This window comes from Symphalangus syndactylus, chromosome 20, assembly GCF_028878055.3.
Source record: "Symphalangus syndactylus isolate Jambi chromosome 20, NHGRI_mSymSyn1-v2.1_pri, whole genome shotgun sequence".
NCBI lineage: Eukaryota > Metazoa > Chordata > Mammalia > Primates > Hylobatidae > Symphalangus > Symphalangus syndactylus.
Genome location: NC_072442.2, coordinates 42,529,588 through 42,549,100, shown reverse-complemented (window position 1 = coordinate 42,549,100; position 19,513 = coordinate 42,529,588). Strand labels below are relative to the sequence as shown.

The 19,513-nt window shown below is 50.9% G+C and overlaps 1 protein-coding gene across 3 annotated transcripts in view; it reads right to left on the bottom strand.

The window, feature by feature from the left end:
• Positions 1-687: 687 nt before the first annotated feature.
• The window catches only part of ODAD4 (outer dynein arm docking complex subunit 4), a 34,534-nt gene continuing 15,708 nt past the window's right edge, over positions 688-19,513 (bottom strand). For 2 of the 3 annotated variants that reach the window (XM_055257244.2, XM_063629027.1), the window contains exons 9-12: positions 17,696-17,892; positions 11,202-11,302; positions 4,749-4,833; positions 688-1,346 (exon numbers count right to left, since the gene is read on the bottom strand). In XM_055257244.2, coding sequence (XP_055113219.1) covers positions 856-1,346; positions 4,749-4,833; positions 11,202-11,302; positions 17,696-17,892 — 874 coding nt within the window. In that variant the 3' untranslated portion in view covers positions 688-855. The remainder of the gene's footprint in view (positions 1,347-4,748; positions 4,834-11,201; positions 11,303-17,695; positions 17,893-19,513) is intronic. The other variant, XM_055257245.2, reaches the window with a different exon arrangement.

The following is a 19,513-nucleotide window of genomic DNA, read 5'->3' as shown; positions in this document are numbered from 1 at the left end:
GAAATGCCTCACTGGCCTCATTCGTCCAGGCCCTGTGCCAGCCGAAAGTCAGTCTCAGCCCCGACCTTTCCTTCTAGGAGCTGTGGAGACAGACCAGGATGGCAATGGCCAAAGGGACAGATGAGTAACGGAGTGAAATCCTAACATCCTCTGAGGCCACATGCTCAGCTGCCACCTCCTCTGTGAAACCACTGAGATCTCCGTTGGATTTTTGAGTTTCCTGTACCAAGTGCTGTGCTAAGCACTCAGTCCTCGCAGCAACCCGAGGCAGGTATCCCATTGTTCAGAGGAGAAGCCAGCCTGGAGAGCCTGATTTACCTGATTGTGCCACCCAGAGGTGTCAGAGGCGGAGTCTGTCTGCCCTCCTGACTCCCAGGCCACTCCCCTATCTTTGGCCTCACTCCCATTCGCTTGGTTCTGGCTTGCGGCATTCTCCTACCTGTGATAGCTGGGGCCGCCCCACCATTGTTCCATCCGTAAAGCCTCCCCGGTGTCCTGCGCACCAGGGACTGACTGAGTCCTCGGTGTGTGGGAAGCACCTCTCCTCCTCCCTGTGACTTCTTGTTCCCTGAAGCGCCCGTATCTTCACCCTCCTGAAACCCTTTCTTCTTGGCACCTTTCTCATTTCTTCCACGAGGCTCTTCCAAGAATGGGCAGGGGTGAGGAGGCAAAGTGACAGACTCAGGGTTTGCAAGAGTAAAAGACACCTATTTAATGGCAAAATAGTGATGGAAAGCAGCAGAAGTAAAACTTTCATTTTTCCTATAACAGATAAATCGCTTGAAAATCCAGTTTAATAAGATCCCATGATCCCTCTGAACACCAGCTTCCTGATCCTCATCTCTACCAATGGCTTCATTCATACTCCTTTTCCATCTCATTTCCTGTTTTTTTCATTTCTCCTATTTCTCCAAATTGTGTTTTTCCCAGTTCTTCTGGCTCTCTTCTGCCCACTTCTGAAAGTTTCTTTAGTTCTTCTGGTTCCTGTCTGCTGAATTCTCTTGAGAGTCTTTGGTCTAATTCTCCCGAAGGCCTCCTATAAATTTCTCTTGACTCTCTTCTGCCAGCTTCTAGTAGCTTCCCGCTTGTTTCTCCTGATCTTGTGCCTAATTCTCCTGACAGGCCCTTGGCAACTGCTCCCAAATCGCTTCTAGCTTTTCCTGCTTCCACACTCTGCTTTCCACTTGCTGTGCTCTGCAGAGCTTCCCCAAAAGTCTCATCGTCCTCATCTGTCTCTTTCTCATCCTCAATATGGTCCCACTGCTTCACCACCTTCTCAGGCTCATCTCTCACTCTCCTCATGTCCTTCTCTGTTGTTATTATTCTATCTTCATACAGTGAAGCTTCTGAAAAATAAGAGAAAAGCGGGAAGAAAGATAAAAGTTTGTTCATGTCAGGCTGGGTGCAGTGGCTCACGCCTGTAATCTCAGCACTTGGGGAGGCTGAGGCAGGCAGATCCCTTGAGGCCAGGAGTTCCAGACCAGCCTGGGCGACACAGTGAGACCCTGTCTGTACTAAAAATACAAAAATTAGCCAGGCGTGGTGGTTGGCACCTGTAGTCCCAGCTACCCGGAGGCTGAGGCAGAAGAATCGCTTGAGCCCAGGAGGTTGGGGCTGCGATGAGCCAAAATTGAGCCACTGCACTCCAGCCTGGGTGACAGAGCAAGACCCGTCTCCAAAAAAGAAAGAAAGAAACTGTTCATCTCTGTGGAGGCCTGTGCTTTTGAGAGGCAGATGAGAGAAAGGCCCTGAGAATGACCGTTTTTGCCAGCTCTTTAAATTGGTGTTGACAGCACACCTTTCCAAAAGTAGAGAAAGGGAACCATCATTGACTGAGCCCAGCTCCATCCTGCGCATCACATGAGGGCTGTATAGCTTATCCCATCCAGACATCGTGAAAATGCGCACTGCTGTTGATTTGAGTTTGCAGTCAAGGGACCTGAGACCGATAGAAAAGAAATCACACGGCCGGGCGGCATGGCTCACGCCTGTCATTCCAGCACTTTGGGAGGCCGAGGCAGGTGGATCACCTGAGGTCAGGAGTTTGAGACCAGCCTGGCCAACAAGGTGAAACCCCGTCTCTACTAAAAATACAAAAATAAGCTGGGCATGGTGGCAGGCGCCTGTAATCCCAGCTACTCGGGAGGCTGAGGCAGGAGAATCACTTGAACCCAGGAGGCGGAGGTTGCAGTGAGCCAAGATTGTGCCATTGTACTCCAGCCTGGGCAACAAGAGCAAAACTGCATCTCAAAAAAAAAAAAATTAGCCGGGAGTGGTGGCACAAGCCTGTAATCCCAGCTACTCAGGAGGCTGAGGCAGGAGAATCACTTGAACCTAGGAGGCAGAGGTTGTAGTGAGCCGAGATCACGCCACTGCACTCCAGACTGGGTAACAGAGGGAGACTCCATTTCAAAAAAAAAAAAAAAGGCACAGTGGCTCACGCCTGTAATCCCAGCACTTTGGGAGGCTGAGATGGAGGTTGCAGTGAGCCGAGATTGCACCACTGCACCCCAGCCTGGATGACAGAACAAGACTCCATTTCAAAAAAAAAAAAAAGAAAGAAAGAAAAGAAATCACACAATGGTCACACTGCAAGTGTTGCAAGTGAGACAGAATTTGAACCCAGGACAGTCTGACCCCAGAGCACCTTCTCTTTTCCCTACAAGAAATAGCATAGGTGCTGGAAAACGACAGAAGCGTTTTCTCCAGCATCTTCATTCTGACACTTTCTCTTTGTCCCTGGGAAGCACATTCATTATTTGTTGGGAGGTTTCCTATGAAAATATAGGAAAAACATAAGGAAAAAGATAGGTTTCCTATAAAGATATATGCTGCTAACAAAAAGTTCAGCTGAAGAGTTATTTTACAAGCAAAGGGATCCTTGCTCCTAAATGTTTTTTTTTTTTTTAATCAGTTATGGAGAAAAGTTACATCCCCTTCTGCATCTCCCTTACATTCTCCTCCTGGAAACCACTAGTTACTGAGGTATCTGCAGAGGGTCTCGGGTCTCAGGGGTCACAGCCCTTTGGAGGTGAAAAACAGATGCAATGCTGCCACCTGCTGTTCTGAGAGGGACGGGCCCGGCAGTTCTCCAGGCACAAGGACGCAGGCCAGGGTAGGGAGACTGGGGTGTTGGCTGCTTCCCCACAGAGTCTCTCTCCACAGCTGTTGCTCCCGTGGCTTCTCAGAGCAGCTCAAAGGGCATGTGGGGGCGGAGACAGAGCCCCTCTGAGGGGGTCCAGCCACCACAGAGCAGATGCTGGATAATAAAGGGCTGTCATCTGGCTACTCAGGTGCCCAGAAACCTCCCGCTGCCCTGCCTGGACCAGAAAGGATTTCAGCCTTGCAACCTGGAGGGCTGCAGCCAAGAATGTGCATTGGGCTGTGTCCTCCCGGACCTCCAGCCCCAGCTCTGTTCACTGCAGTCTGGCTGGAGTGAGAGCTCCACAGACTGGGGCAGGAAAAGGCTGTCTGTGTCACTAGAAACAGTGTGGCACGGGCCGACGCATGGGTTCTAGAGCAGACTGCCCAAGACTGAAAACCACCGTAGCCTCTAACCCCTCTGCCTCCATGTCCTCCATAAAGTCAAGCTAATAATACTTCCTTCATAGTGTTCCTGAACGGATACAGATAGGATGAGTCTGTGCACACAAAGTCTTTGAAAGAATGCCTGGCCTGCGGGAAGCAGGAATGGGGGTCAGCTACTATGCTTAACACCCCTGCTCCTCTAGGCCCCTCTCCAGTGGGGTAGGGCTGCTCAGCCATCTTCTGCTTCTCCTTCCCTCACTCCCTCCCTGCAGGAAAGGAGAGCCCAAAGGCAGGGGGCCAAGGGCCTCTTTACTCCCTGGAGACCTTGTGAGAAAGAATGTGGTAAGGCACAACTGTCAGGCCGCCTCTGCACGTCATGCCCCTCTGCACCTGCCCATCACACTGCTGGCCCGAGAGCAGTGCCGCAGGTGGGGAGAGTGGGGCCCCGAGTCACCCTGCCCTAGCTACATGACTCTGGCAGAGCACTCACTTCACTCAGCCTCCCTTTCCCCCCACAGCACCTACACCTCCTAGCGGGGTAAAGACCCAACAAGATCACTCCTGTCTGGTGCTTAACCCAGTGCCTGGCACGCAGTAAGAGCCCCCAAAGTGTAGCTACTGTTATTCTGTCTCTGTGCCTTTGGCCCTGCTGTTCCCTGCTGGAAAATGCCTTTCTTCTCCCACTTCTCTCCTGGAAAACTCCTGGGCATCTTTTGGAGTTGGAGGTAGATGATTCTTCCTTGTCGAAGCCTCCTCTGCCTCCCCAGAGGAGCCCATGCCCTGTTGCATGCACCCTCATGGCAGCACACCTCCACCTCGGTGTAGCACCTGCATGCAGGATCCCAGCAGCTGACAACTCCACTGGTCAGCCTTGCCCAAAGGGCCATGGGCTCCTCCAGGGCAGGGATGGGCCTCTGTCTCCCCAGAATCTAACACCTTCCAGGTACATGACAAGTGCTCACCATATACTTGATGAATCAATGGAAGAGAGAAATGAGTGCGCTCTGAGGCCAGACAGTCCAGCCCATGGTGGGCTGAATCCTCGCCCTCTACTGCCCCAGAGATAGGCTAGGGCTGCTGGTGGCACTGAAATTAGAATGCGTGGTGGGCAACGCCAAGCCCCCAGATTGGGGAGCTGCTGTCGCATGTGTCTCGGACTAGAGGAAAAGAAAGCAGAGGGAGAATGCTGAAGTTGCCTTTTCAGAGTTTCAGGAACTCACCTCCCTCGCTTTTTTCTTTGAGATTCTCCATGTAGTTGGTTTTCCTCAATTCTCCGATGATACCCTTGTTGGCATCGTCCAAGGCCTGTGGATGGTAGAGGGAGCTTAGCCCCTGTGTTTGGCACCTACACCATTAATTTTCCCCACCCAGAGCAATCCCAGAAGGCAGGGCTCTGGTGGGAACCTGCCACCCTCGGTTTCCCTCTGGCCCCTCCAATGACCCCTACCCTCAGGTTAATCTACACTTACTGACTCAGAATGATCCACACCAAATTGTGTCTGAGAGATACATGACTGCGAGTCAGTCAAACGCATTTCTCTTGGGCTTAGGCATGTATTGGGAGTTGTGTCTATCTACTCATTTCTACCTTTAGATGAACTACCTAAAGCTGCTTTTGGCTTCAGTCAATGCAAAAAGACAATCCAAACCCGCAAGCACTCAGCAAGGCAGCACTGAAGAGACCCAGAAACACACCAAGGGGACAGGCTGGGGGCTGGCCTGCCTTCAGAAGGGCCTTCCAGGATGTTTGCAGTTTCCCCAACTCGAGTGCACGATCCATAGGGGCCTGGAGCTCAGCCTGTGAGCCTCTGGAGGGCAGGTCTTGCCTTCTTGCTCATAGCAGGCCCGTGGCTGGCACTGACAGAACACCAGCTACACGTGGTAGTGTCTACCGAGCAGCTCCGGGGCCTGGATGCACTCTCTTGTGGTATTGGTCTGCCCACCCCCTCCCACTATGAGCCTTCCTACCTGGAGTTGCCAATCCAGGAGGGTGAGGGGTCAGGGGCCTGGTCCCATGAGGAGTCAGTGAGGGTCACAGGCACCTTCTCTCTGCCCCTAACCCTTCAAACTACTGCCCAGCCTTCAAGGTGACCTCAAATCCTCCTTGTTGGAAAGCCTCCAGCTCTGCCTCCCAGCTGGGGCTCTCTCACTCTGAATTCCCCTAGTCCCCTATGGCGCTGGTCATGAACCAGGGTTTGTGCTTTGTATTTTTTTTTTTTTTTTTTTTTTTGAGACACAGTCTCGCTCTATCACACAGGCTGGAGTGCAGTGGCACGATCTCGGCTTACTGCAAGCTCCGCCTCCCGGGTTCACGCCATTCTCCTGCCTCAGCCTCCCGAGTAACTGTTTTTTTGTTTTTTCTTTTTAAGAGACAGGGTCTTGCTATGATGCCCAGGCTGGTCTAGAACTCTTGGACCCAAGTGATCCTCCCCTGCCCTCAGCCTCCCAAAGTGCTGGGATGACAGGTGTGAGCCACTGTGTCTAGCCTTTCATTGTAATCTTCTTGTGGGCCAAGACAATGGCCGCACACATTTGGGCTTGGCAGCCTGGAGCCAATCTACACTCGGGGAATATTTCCTGAACTGAACGACCATGCTCTCTGTCTGCAGGGCGATCACATGGAAGTATGTGGCGCATAGTACATCTGGCAGGGCTGCAGTGAGGTGGGTGCTCTTCGCCTAGAAGCCAGAGCTGGGGACACGGTGTATATGACGAGGACGACAACATGCTAGGCCTGGGCTTCCCTGGGCCATGTGGTGGCAGAGGATAGACTGCGCCTGCTGGGGTCTTTTGGGTATGATTTCTCTGCCATGAAAGGGCAGCGTTAGCCTCACCACAGTCCTCACAAACAGCTCACCATGAACCTGCCTCCCAAAAAACAGAGGGGATCAGGTCACTTCTCTGCTGTCCACAGCCCTTCAAGTCCAGGCTGGTGTGCCGACTGTCTGGGGCTCCGTCACCACCATCCCCCGCCATCAGGAACCCGCCAGCTCTGGGACCCAGGCCAGGATCTCTCTTCTGCCGGCCACCGGCCCTCAGCGCCCGCCTCTCACATCTTCAGTGCACTTGCCCCTCCTCGGCCTGGCCAGCTCTGCTATCCTTGTCCTTCAGAGCACAGCATGAGGTCTTCCTCCCACTGGGAGTGTCCTGAGCCTTCACTTCTCAGGGTCCCTGCTCTCTTTGCCCAGTGCCTGCAGACCCCAGGCTGGTCCCTGACACCATGCCCCTTTGCTGCCCACAAGTTATGCAATCTGGCTTCTTTCAATGATGGCACAAGCTCCCCAAGGACAGGGGCCCCATTTACTTCACTCCAAGAGATACTTCCTGGGGTCCAGCTGCGTGCCAGTGGTGCTCTGGAATTTGGCTGTGGGAAGGGCTTAGGGAAGCTGTCTGGTCAGAAGCGGGAGGAAGAGGCCTGGGTGAGTGCGCACCTGTGAGGTTGGTGTGCAGACTTTACTGAGCTTGTGCGTCCACCTGGATGCACTGGGAGTGGGTGGGGTGGCGGAGCCCAGAGCACCTCCAAGTTTCTCCCCTGGTCTCTGCCTCCTGACACAGTCTAGGCCAGCACTATTCAACAGAAATTTCTGTGACAATGGGAATATTCTAGGTCTGTATTATGTACACCCATAGGTCACATGTAGCTTTTGTTTTTTTTTTTTTTTTGAGACGGAGTCTCGCTCTGTCACCCAGGCTGGAGTGCGGTGGCGTGATCTTGGCTCACTGCAACCTCCATCTCTCAGGTTCAAGCGATTCTCCTGCTTCAGCCTCCCAAGTAGCTGGGACTACAGGAGTGTGCCATCACACCTGGCTAATTTTTTGTATTTTTAGCAGAGACATTGTTGGCCAGGATGGTCTCAATCTCCTGACCTTGTGATCCACCTGCCTCGGCCTCCCAAAGTGTTCGGATTACAGGTGTGAGCCACTGCACCCGGTCTCACATGTGGCTATTAATGACTTGAAATGTGGCTAGTGTGACTGATAATTTTACATTTTATTTACTTTTTTTTTTTTTTTTGAGACGGAGTCTCGCTCTGTTGCCTAGGCTGGAGTACAATGGCATGATCTTGGCTCATGCAACCTCTACCTCCCAGGTTCAAGTGATTGTCCTGCCTCAGCCTCCCAAGTAGCTGGGACTACAGGTGTGTGCCACTATACCCAGCTAATTTTTTGTATTTTTAATAGAGATGGGGTTTCACCATGTTGGCCAGGCTGGTCTCAAACTCCTGACCTCAAGTGATCCATGCACCTCGGTCTCCTAAATTGCTGGGATTACAGGCATGAGCCACCACACCCAGCCTAGTTTTAATTAACGTTAGCCACAGCTGCTCCTTGAGCAATGGAAGTCTAGGTAATTACAAGTGCACAATGTGGACTTTGATGGGGGACATATCAAGGCTGTGAAAGCCAGATGTGAGGGCTCCTCACCCAGACTGAGGGGTCAGAGAAGGCAGCCTCAAAGAGGGGACATCTAAGCTGAAACCTAAAGGTTGAGTGGGAGTTAGCCAGGTGAAGGAGGTGGGAAGGGAAGGTTTAGAATATTCCAGGCAGAGATAACAGCATATGTTATGAGGCATAAGAAAGCTGTTTAGGCCAGGTGTGGTGGCTCACACCTGTAATCCCAACACTTTATTTTTTTTTTATTTTTATTTTTTGAGACGGAGTCTCGCTCTGTCGCCCAGGCTGGAGTGCAGTGGCGCGATCTCGGCTCACTGCAAGCTCCGCCTCCCGGGTTCACGCCATTCTTCTGCCTCAGCCTCTCCGAGTAGCTGGGACTACAGGCGCCCGCCACCACGCCCGGCTAATTTTTTGTATTTTTAGTAGAGACAGGGTTTCACCGTGGTCTCGATCTCCTGACCTCGTGATCCGCCCGCCTCGGCCTCCCAAAGTGCTGGGATTACAAGCGTGAGCCACCGCGCCCGGCCAATCCCAACACTTTAAAAGGCTGAGACAGGAGGATCGCTTGAGTGCAGGAGCTCAAGACCAGCCTGGGCAATATAGTGAGACCTCATCTCTACAAAAAAATAAAAATTAAAAATATCAGCCAGGCATGGTGGCCCGTACCTGTTGTCCCAGATACTTATCTCTTGAGCCCAGAGATCAAGGCTGCAGTGAGCTGTAGTCACACCACTGCACTCTAGCCTGGGTGACAGAGCAAGACCTTGTCTCAAAAAAAAAAGAAAAAGAAAAGAAAAAAGAAAGCCTGTTTAGGAAGACAGGAAGTTGGTATTGGCTGGAGCTGGAATGCAAGGTGATGGGGGCTGGGGACTGACCAGCAGGAAGGCTGGAGAGGCCCACAGGGGAGAGCTTACCCAATGCCTTCCTACCCCTGTGGGAAAAAGTCAGGAACAGAGACATCCGGGAAGCAATAAAAGGTTTAGGCAAGAGAATGAGGAAATCACACTAGATTTCTTGTATCCTGGAGGTAGTATTTTTCAAACTGCAAGTCCTAACGTCAATTTAGACCCTGGGCCACTGACTGGTCCATGGCCTGTTAGGAACCGGGCCACACAGCAGGAGGTGAGCGGAGGGTGGGCAATTGAGCATTAGGCTGTCAGATCAGTGGTGGCATTAGATTCTCATAGGAGGGAGAACCCTATTGTGAACGGCACATGTGAGGGATCTACGTTGCACGCGCCTCATGAGAATCTAATGTCTGATGATGTGAAGTGGAACAGTTTCATCCCAAAACCATTTCCCCCACCATCAGTCCATGGAAAAATTGTCTTCCACAAAACTGGAGCCTGGTGCCAAAAAGCTTGGGGACTGCTGATAAAAGAAAATGAGGGCTGGGTACAGTGGCTCAGTCCCAGCACTTTGGAAGCCCAAGGCAGGAGGATCACTTGAGTCCAGGAGTTTGATACCAGCCTGGGTAACAGAATAAGACCCTGAGTCTACAAAAAATAAAAAATTAGCCCCCAGCATGGTGACAAGCATCTGCAGTCCCATCTAGATGGGAGGCTAAGGTGTGAGGATTGCCTGAGCCCAGGAGGTCAAGGCTACAGTAAGCTATGATCTCACCACTGTACTAAGCCTGTGTGGCAGAGAGACACTCTCTAAAAATAAATAAAAAGTAAAAAGAAAATAAGAAAATAAAGTTAGGTACAGTGGCCCATGCCTGTAATCCCAGCACTTTGGCAGGCCAAGGCAGGAGAATCATTTGAGGCCAAAAGTTTGAGACTAGCCTGGCCAACATACTGAGACTCCGTCTCTACTTATTTATTTAGAGACAGGGTCTCGCTCTGTCACCCAGGCTGGAGTGCAGGGGTGAGATCACTCCTTGTTACAGCCTCCACTTCTCAGGCTTAAGTGGTCCTCCCACCTCAGCCTTCCAAGTGGCTGGAGTGAGTCACCACGCCTGGCTAATTTTTTTTATTTTTTAGAGATAGGGTTTCGCCATGTTGCCGAGTCCCAGCAACACGTTGGGTCCCAGGCTAGGTCCCACCATGCCTGGCCCCGTCTCTATTTAAAAAAAGAAAAAAAAAAAAAAAAAAAGGCCAGGCATGGTGGCTCATACCAGTAATACCATCACCTTGGAAGGCCGAGGCGGGCAGATCACCTAAGGTCAGGAGTTCGAGACCAGCCTGGCCAACATGGCTAAATCCCATCTCTATTAAAAATACAAAAATTATGGCCAGGCGCGGTGGCTCACACCTATAATCCCAGCACTTTGGGAGGCCGAGGTGGACAGATCGTTTGAGGTCAGGAGTTCCAAAACAGCCTGGCCAACATGGTGAAACCCCATCTCTACTAAAAATACAAAAATTAGCTGGGCGCGGTGTGGGGGCGCCTGTAATCCCAGCTACTCGGGAGGCTGAGGCAGGTGAATTGTTTGAACCCGGGAGGCGGAGGTTGCAGTGAGCCAAGATCACACCATTGCACTCCAGCCTGGGTGACAAGTGAGACTCAGTCTCAAAAAACAAAAACAAAAAAACAACAAAAAAGAAAAAAGCCAAGCACAGTTTACACCTGTAATCCCAGCACATTGGGAGGCTGAGGAGGGTGGATTGCCTGAGCTCAGGAGTTCAAGACATAGTGAGACCTCATCTCTACAAAAAAATTTAAAAATGAGGCAGGAGGATAACCTGAGCCCAGGAGGTCGAGGCTGCAATGAGCCATAACAGTGCCACTGCATTCTGACCTGGCCAATGGGAGTGAGACCCTGTCTCAATAAATAAATAAAAATAAGAAAACAGAACGCAATAGGAAATATCAGCATGCAGAGTACATAGCAGAGGTAAATATATTTTGTAAAATTTTTGTTTCTGGGCTGGGCGCAGTGGCTCATGCCTGTAATCCCAGCATTTTGAGAGGCCAAGGCGGGCGGATCACGAGGTCAGGAGATCGAGACCATCCTGGCTAACACAGTGAAACCCCGTCTCTACTAAAAATACAAAAAATTAGCCAGACGTGGTGGGGGGCGCCTGTAGTCCCAGCTACTTGGGAGGCTGAGGCAGAAGAATGGTGTGAACCCGGGAGGCGGAGCTCGCAGTGAGCCGAGATCACACCATTGCACTCCAGCCTGGGCGACAGAGCAAGACTCTGTCTCAAAACAAACAAACAAACAAACAAAAATGGCTGTGGAATGCCTGCCCAAGCAGGCTGAGGGGGAACTGAAGGCCTGACCACCCGACCTCACTCCCGACACCCGAAGCCCAGTGGGTGGAAAGGCTCACACTGATGATGGCCCGCTGCGCCTCGTTGTTATGCACAAGCTTTGCTCTCTCCAGGGCCTTCTCAAAATTGTTCACGGCTGACTCGAAGTCTCTCAGCTTCACTGGAGAGCAAGGGGAGAAGGCACAACACAGGTAGAGTGTGACAATGTGTGGTGCATGATGGAGCCTCTGGCTACTTGAGCACTGCCAGGGCCCATCAGAAGCTTGTGTGAGCTGTAGTCGGTCCCAGGCCCCAGGGAAGCATCACTGAGCTGCTCAGCACCATCCCTTCCACCGTGTTCCTGGGCTATGTCACCATCGAGAACCAGGACTGAGGAACCTGGGCCTCATTCAAAGGCGTTGGTGAAAGAAGGGGACTGTGGTGCAGTCTAGTGCACATATCATATGTCTCTAGAGTGGAGGAGAAAACCGCATCCTGCTCCGTCTTTAGATTGTTCCGGAAGAGGAAATTCTTTTTTTTTTTTTTTTTGAGACAGAGTTTCACTCTTGTTGCCCAGGCTGGAGTGCAATGGGGCAATCTCGGCTCACTGCAACCTCTGCCTCCCAGGTTCAAGCGATTCTCCTGCCTCAGCCTCCCGAGTAGCTGGGATTACAGGCACGTGCCACCACACCTGGCTAATTTTGTTTTTCAGTAGAGACGGGGTTTCGTCATGTTGGTCAGGCTGGTCTTAAACCCTGACCTCAGGTGATCCGCCTGCCTCAGCCTCCCACAGTGCTGGGATTGCAGGTGTGAGCCACTGCTCGGCCAGAAATTCATATTTTTTAAATGGTCATTCATTTTTTTCAAAAATGATATGCAGACCAAAGCACGGAGGGCTGGATGCAATCCATGGGCCAGCTGCTGGGACCTCAGCTGTCTCGAGCCCAGGCCCCACTCAGGTATAATCTGAACCCACAGAAAAAGCGGCTCATCTGGGCTCTCCATGCCAATTAGTGCTGGAGCTGGGACTGAAATGATTAGCAGATTGATTGAGAGATTGATTTGAGCCCTCAGAGCTTAATTTCATTTTAAAAAATTAAATACATAGGTCAGGCCAGGCGTGGTGGCTCACGTCTGTAATCCCAGCACTTTGGGAGGCCAAGGTGGGTGGATTGCTTGAGGTCAGGAGTTCGAGACCAGCCTGGCCAACATGGTGACACCCCGTCTGTACTAAAAATACAAAAATTAGCCAGGCATGGTGATGGGCAACTGTAAACCCAGCTACTCGGGAGGCTGAGGTAGAAGAATTGCTTGAACTCGGGAGGCAGAGGTTACAGTGAGCCAAGATCGCGCCACTGCACTCCAGCCTGTGTGACAGAGCAAGACTGTCTCAAAAAAATTAATTAATTAAAAATAAATACATACATACATAGGCTAGGTGCGGTGGCTCATACCTGTAATCCCAGCACTTTGGGAGGCTAAGGCAGGCAGATCACTTGAACCAGGAGTTCAAGACCAGCCTGGGCAACATAGTGAGACCCCATCTCTACCAAAAATACAAAATTAGCTGGGTGTGGGGCCGCATGCATGTAGTCCCAGCTACTCGGGAGGCTGAGATGGGAGGATCCTTTGATCCCAGAAGGTCAATGTTGCAGTGAGCCCAGATTGCACTGCTGCACTCCAGTCTGGGTGACAGAGTGAGACCCTGTCTCAATATATATATATATATATATAAAATTAAATTAATAGAGAAAGGGTCTCACCATGTTGCCCAGCCTGGTCTCAAACTCCTGGCCTCAAGCAATCCTCCACCTTGGCCTCCCAAAGTGCTGGGATTACAGGCATGAACCACCCCTCCTGGCCAAGAGCTTCATAAAGGAGAAAGTGCTTACCAGCCAAGGTCTTCACAAACCATTGCTTTCTTTTACAATTGAGTATATCCAAGATCTATCCTCCTCCCAGGCACTGCTTTGAGACCCATGGGGAAAATAAGCCCTTGTGTTTATAAGTCAGACTTTAAAAGGTCATTACAGCCAGTTGCGGTGGCTCACGCCTGTAATCCCAACAATTTGGGAGGCCAAGACAGGCGGATCGCAAGGTCAGGAGATAGAGATCAGCGTGGCCAACATGGTGAAACCCCGTCTCTACTAAAAATACAAAAATTAGCCAGGCATGGTGGTGGACGCATGTAATCCCAGCTACTTGGGAGGCTGAGGCAGAAGAATCACTTGAAATCAGAAGGCAGAGGTTGCACTGAGCTGAGATTGCACCACTGCACTCCAGCCTGGGTGAAACAGCGAAACTCCGTCTCAAAAATAAACAAAATAAAATAAAAGGCCATTACACTTGCCCAGACACAGTGGCTCATGCCTGTAATCCCAGCACTTTGGGAGGCTGAGGTGGGAGCATTGCTTGAGCCCAGGAGTTCCAGAACACCCTGGACAACATGGGGAGACCCCATCTCTACCAAAAAAAAAAATTTGCTGGGCATGGTGGCATGCACCTGTGGTCCCAGCAACTCGGGAGGCTGAGGAGGGAGAATCACCGGAGCCTGGGAGGTTGAGGCTGCAGTGAGCCATGAATGCAGGGATGTGACACTGCACTAAAGTCTGGGTGATAAAGCAAGACTCTATCTCAAAAAAGAAAAAAAAAGGCTATTATACTTGAAAGGAAATTTAAATGTAATTCTGAAAATATGTGGAGTCGCAGTATTCCTTCCAAGACCAGTGGGACTCTGACATTAAAGGTCTGCAGAGGAGTCACATGTTTATTCAAGAGAGTAAATCATTCGGGATTATTCTTTCATTCTTTCTCTTTGTTTTTTTTTTTTTTTTTTCTGGAGTGAGGGTCAGGGCCTCACTCTGTATCCCAGGCTGGAATGCAGTGGCATGATCATGGCTCATTGCAGTCTCAACCTGGGCTCAGGTGATCCTTCTACCTCAGCCTCCCAAATATTTGGGATCACAGGTGCCTGCCACCACACTCAGCTAATTTTTTTTTTTTTTTTTTTTTTGAGACAGAGTCTCACAGTCGCCTGGACTGGAGTGCAGTGACACGATCTCAGCTCACTGCAACCTCCGCCTCCCAGGTTCAAGCAACTCTCCTGCCTCAGCCTCCCAAGCAGCTCAGATTACAAGCATGCACCACCATGCCCAGCTAATTTTTTGGATTTTTAGTAGAGATGGGGTTTCACTATGTTGGCCAGGCTGGTCTTGAACTCCTGACCTTGTGATCTGCCCACCTTGGCCTCCCAAAGTGCTGGGATTACAGGCATGAGCCATTGTGCCCGGCCCTAATTTTTTATTTTTTGTAGAGATGAGGTCTCCTTATGTTGCCTTATTTTTTGTAAAGATGAGATCTCCCTATATTGCCCAGGCTCGTATCAAACTCCTGGGCTCAACTGATCCTCCCACCTTGGCTTCCCAAAGTGCCAGGATTATAAGTGTGAGCCACTATGCCCAGGCTAATATATATATATTTTTTTGAGACAGAGTCTCGTTCTTTCACCCAGACTGGAGCGCAGTGACGCAATCTGGGCTCACTGCAACCTCCGCCTCCTGGATTCAAGCAGTTCTCCTGCCTCAGCCTCCCGAGTAGCTGGGACTACAGGTGTGTGCCACCACACCCTGCTAATTTTTGTATTTTTAGTAGGGACGAGGTTTCACCTTGTTGGTCAGGCTGGTACCAAACTTCTGACCTCAGGTGATCCACCTGCCTCGGCCTCCCAAAGTGCTGGGATTACATGCGTGAGCCACCGTGCCTGGCCCCAGCCTAATTTTTAACTGAGTATGTAATTTAAATGTGACAGGAAAATCATTTGACCCTGGGAGGCGGAGGTTGCAGTGAGCCAAGATCATGCCACTGCATTCCAGACTGGGCAACAGAGTGAGACTCCTTCTCAAAAAAATAAATAAAGTTCACCAGCTTGTAAGGATAAAGTTCAATGATTTTTAGAAAATTTACAGAGTTGAGGCCGGGCACAGTGGCTCACACCTGTAATCCCAGCACTTTGGGAGGCTGAAGCAGGTGGATCACGAGGTCAGGAGTTCGAGACCAGCCTGACCAACTTGGTGAAATCCTGTCTCTACTGAAAATACAAAAATTAGCCGGGTGTGGTGGTGCACGCCTGTAATCCCAGCTACTCAGGAGGCTGAGGCAGGAGAATAGCTTGAACCTGGGAGGCGGAGGTTGCAGTGAGCCAAGATTGTGCCACTACACTCCAACCTAGGTGACAGAGCAAGACTCCATCTCAAAAAAAAAAAAAAAGGCCTGGCGCAGTGGCTCACGCTTGTAATCCCGGCACTTTGGGAGGCCGAGGCGGGCGGATCACGAGGTCAGGAGATCGAGACCACGGTGAAACCCCGTCTCTACTAAAAATACAAAAAATTAGCCAGGCGTGGTGGCGGGCGCCTGTAGTCCCAGCTACTCGGAGAGGCTGAGGCAGGAGAATGGCGTGAACCCGGGAGGCAGAGCTTGCAGTGAGCCGAGATTGCGCCACTGCACTCCAGCCTGGGTGACACAGCGAGACTCCATCTCAAAACAAAAAAAAAGAAGAAGAAAATTTATAGAATTGTACAATGGCCACCACAATCCCATTTTAGAACATTTCCATCACTCTAAAAGGTCCCCTTGGAGGCCGGGTGCAGTGGCTCATGCCTATAATCCCAGCACTTTGGGAGGCCAAGGCGGGCAGATCACTTGAGGTCAGAAGTTCGAGACCAGCCTGACCAACATGGTGAAAACCCATCTCTACAAAAATACAAAAAAATTAGCCGGGAGTGGTGGCACACGCCTGTAATCCCAGCTACTCAGGAGGCTGAGACAGCAGAATCGCTTGAACCCAGGTGGCAGAGGTTGCAGTGAGCCGAGATTGTGTCACTGCACTCCAGCCTGGGTGACAGAGCAAGACTCCATCTCAAAAAATAAAAATAAATAAATAAAATACGCCAGGCGCGGTGGCTCAAGTCTGTAATCCCAGCACTTTGGGAGGCTGAGGCGGGCGGATCACGAGGTCAGGAGATTGAGACCACGGTGAAACCCCATCTCTACTAAAACTACACAAAAAAAATTAGCCAGGCGCGGTGGCGGGCGCCTGTAGTCCCAGCTACTCAGGAGGCTGAGGCAGGAGAACGGCGTGAACCTGGGAGGCGGAGCTTGCAGTGAGCCGAGATCGCACCACTGCGCTCCAGCCTGGGCGACACAGTGAGACTCCGTCTCAAAAAAAATTAAAAAATAAAAGGTTTCTTCAGCCAGGCGCAGTGGCTCACACCTGTAATCCCAGCACTTTGGTAGGCTGAGGGGGGCAGATCACTTGAGGCCAGGAGTTTGAAACCAGCCAACATAGTGAAACTGCATCTCTAAAAATACAAAAAATTAGCTGGGTATTATGGTGCACACATATAATCTCAGCTACTCAGGAAGCTGAGGCACAAGAATCACTTGAACCCACGAGGCAGAGGTTGCAGTGAGCTGAGATCATGTCACTGCACTCCAGCCTGGGCGACAGAGTGAGTCTCCATCTCAAAAAAAAAAAAAAAAGTTTCCCTCATAGGACTTGGGGAGTCTACTGAACCTCTCTGTGCCTCAGTTTCCCTATCTCTAAAATGAGGATGATAATGCCTACATCATAATGATTCAATACAAGAATGCTGGCTGGGTGTGGTGGCTCATGCCTATAATCCCAGCACTTTGGGAAGCTGAGGCGGGTAGATCACCTGAGGTCAGGAGTTCAAGAACAGCCTGGCCAACATGGTGAAACCCCGTCTCTACTAAAAATACAAAAATTAGCCGGGCGTGGTGGTGTGCGCCTGTAATCCCAGCTACTCTGGAGGCTGAAACAGGGGAATTGCTTGAACCCGGGAGGCCAAAGTTGCAGTGAGCTGAGATTGTGCCACTGCACTCTAGCATGGGTAACATAGTGAGACTTCGTCTCAAAAAACAAAACAGGGCCGGGCACGGTGGCTCACGCCTGTAATCCTAGCACTTTGGGAGGCCGAGGCAGTTGGATCACCTGAGGTCAGGAATTTGAGACCAGCCTAGCCAACATGGCGAAACCCTGTCTCTATTAAAAACACAAAAAATTAGCCAGGTGTGGTGGCAGACGCCTGTAATCCCAGCTACTCGGGAGCCTGAGGCAGAAGAATCACTTGAACCTGGGAGGCAGAGGTTGCAGTGAGCTGAGATCGCACCACTGCACTCCAGCCTGGGCAACAAAAGCGAAACTCCGTCTCAAAAACAAAATGAAACAAAACAAAACAAAAAAAAGTACCAAGGCAGAAGGAAAGTGGCTCAATACATGGGCACTGTTGTGAGGATGACACGATGCTGTGTGGGTCTGCAGCTGAGCTCCTCAAGGGCAGAGGTAGGCTCAAGGTACGCCAAGCTCTAACCAAGCTTTGCTTAATGTAGGCACTTACCACGTGCTGGTCAAAATGGAGTGGCTTATCCCCACTCTCAGAATAATCTGGGAAGGAGAAACACTGGGATGGTAAACTCAGTCCACAGGACTCCTAGCCGTGGTGTGAGCTGGGCCTGAAGGCTGGAAAAGGTAGGGTGGTCATCTCTGAGCCCATACCTTGTGCCTGGGCCACCAGAACACTGGCGTTCAGTTGCCACTCAATGTCCCCTTCCTCCTCGGCACACTGCTGGGACTTCTCACCATAATTCTGGGCCTGCCAGGCCTGGTCCAGCTCCAAGTAGCAGCGGCCGATCTCGTGGAACAGCCAGGTCTTCTCCAGGATGGTTTTTGCCAGAGGGATCTTTTCTTCCCACCTGGGGACATGAAGAACCAGGGTCAGCTTCATCCCCCAAAACCATGCACTGGGCCACAGGATGCCAAGGCTTCCTGCTGGGTGGCGGAATAAAACTTGTTCTCCAACTACCAGTTCTTTTAGATACAAGGGTGGAGTTCATAAGCATAAAGATATTTTAAGACTACTGAGACTATTTTGGTAACATCTATGGAATGTGGAATTTAATACAACAGTTGAGGCTGGCTTGGTGGCTCATGTCTCTAGCACTTTGGGAGGCTGAAGTGGGCAGATCACCTGAGGTCAGGAGTTTGAGACCAGCCTAGCCAACATGACAAAACCCTGTCTCTCTACTAAAAATACAAAATTAGCCGGGCGTGGTGGCGGGCGCCTGTAGTCCCAGCTACTCGGGAGGCTGAGGCAGGAGAATGGCGTGAACCCGGGAGGTGGAGCTTGCAGTGAGCCGAGATCGCGCCACTGCGCTCCAGCCTGGGGGACAGAGTGAGACTCCGTCTCAAAAAAAAATAAAAATAAAAAAAGAAAAATTAGCCGGGCATGGTGGCACACAATTGTAGTCCCAGCTACTTGGGAGGCTGAGGCAGGAGAATCGCTTGAACCTGGAAGGTGGAAGTTGCAGTGAGCTGAGATCATGACTCTGCACTCCAGCCTGGGTGACAGAGTGAGACTCCTTCTCAAAAATAAAATAACATAAAATAAAAATAAAAATAACATAACATAACATAAAATAACATAAAATAAAATAGTGATAAATTGAGCCAGGCGCGGTGGCTCACGCCTGTAATCCCAGCACTTTGGGACACTATGGCGGGTGAATCACCTGAGGTCAGGAGTTTGAGACCAGCCTGACCAATATGGTGAAACCTCGTCTCTACTAAAAATACAAAAATTAGCTGGGCGTGGTGGCAGGCGCCTGTAGTGCCAGCTACTCGGGAGGCTGAGACAGGAGAATTGCCTGAACCTAGAGGCAGAGGTTGCAGTGAGCTGAGATTGCGCCATTGCACTCCAGCCTGGGTGACAGAGCGAGACTCCATCTCAAAACAAACAAACAAACAAAAAGTGATAAATTGGCAGCCAGTGTCATGGAGAGGGCATTTCCACACCTGTCGCACTAAAGTGTTAATTGAATGTAGGTGCCAGGGAGAAGCAACTTCCCAGGCATGCACATTAAGAGACAAAATGGTGGAGCGTGACCTTTGGGGGGCACTCCACTGGTGAGAGGAAGAAAGCCTCAGATAGGCATGCGTGCCACTTCCTAAACACACTGTGCGTGCTCACCTCCCAAGGGTAAGGAGGGCACTGCACATATGGGCAGCCAACCCTAAGGAAAGAATCAGGGGAAAGGGGCCAGTTTGTAAAGTCCTAGGATCAAGGTTAAACACCAACACTGCATTTGTCCTTCTCAGTGCCCACTTGGGTCTCTTCCAAGTGTACGTTCCTTTCTTTCCTGCCCTAAAGGTTTTTTTTGAGACTGAATCTCGCTCTGTCGCCCAGGCTGGAGTACAGCGGCACAATCTCAGCTCACTGCAACCTCCGCCTTCCAGGTTCAAGCGATTCTCCTGCCTCAGCCTCCCGAGCAGCTGGGACTACAGGCACGTGCCAACGTGTCTGGCTAATTTTTGTAT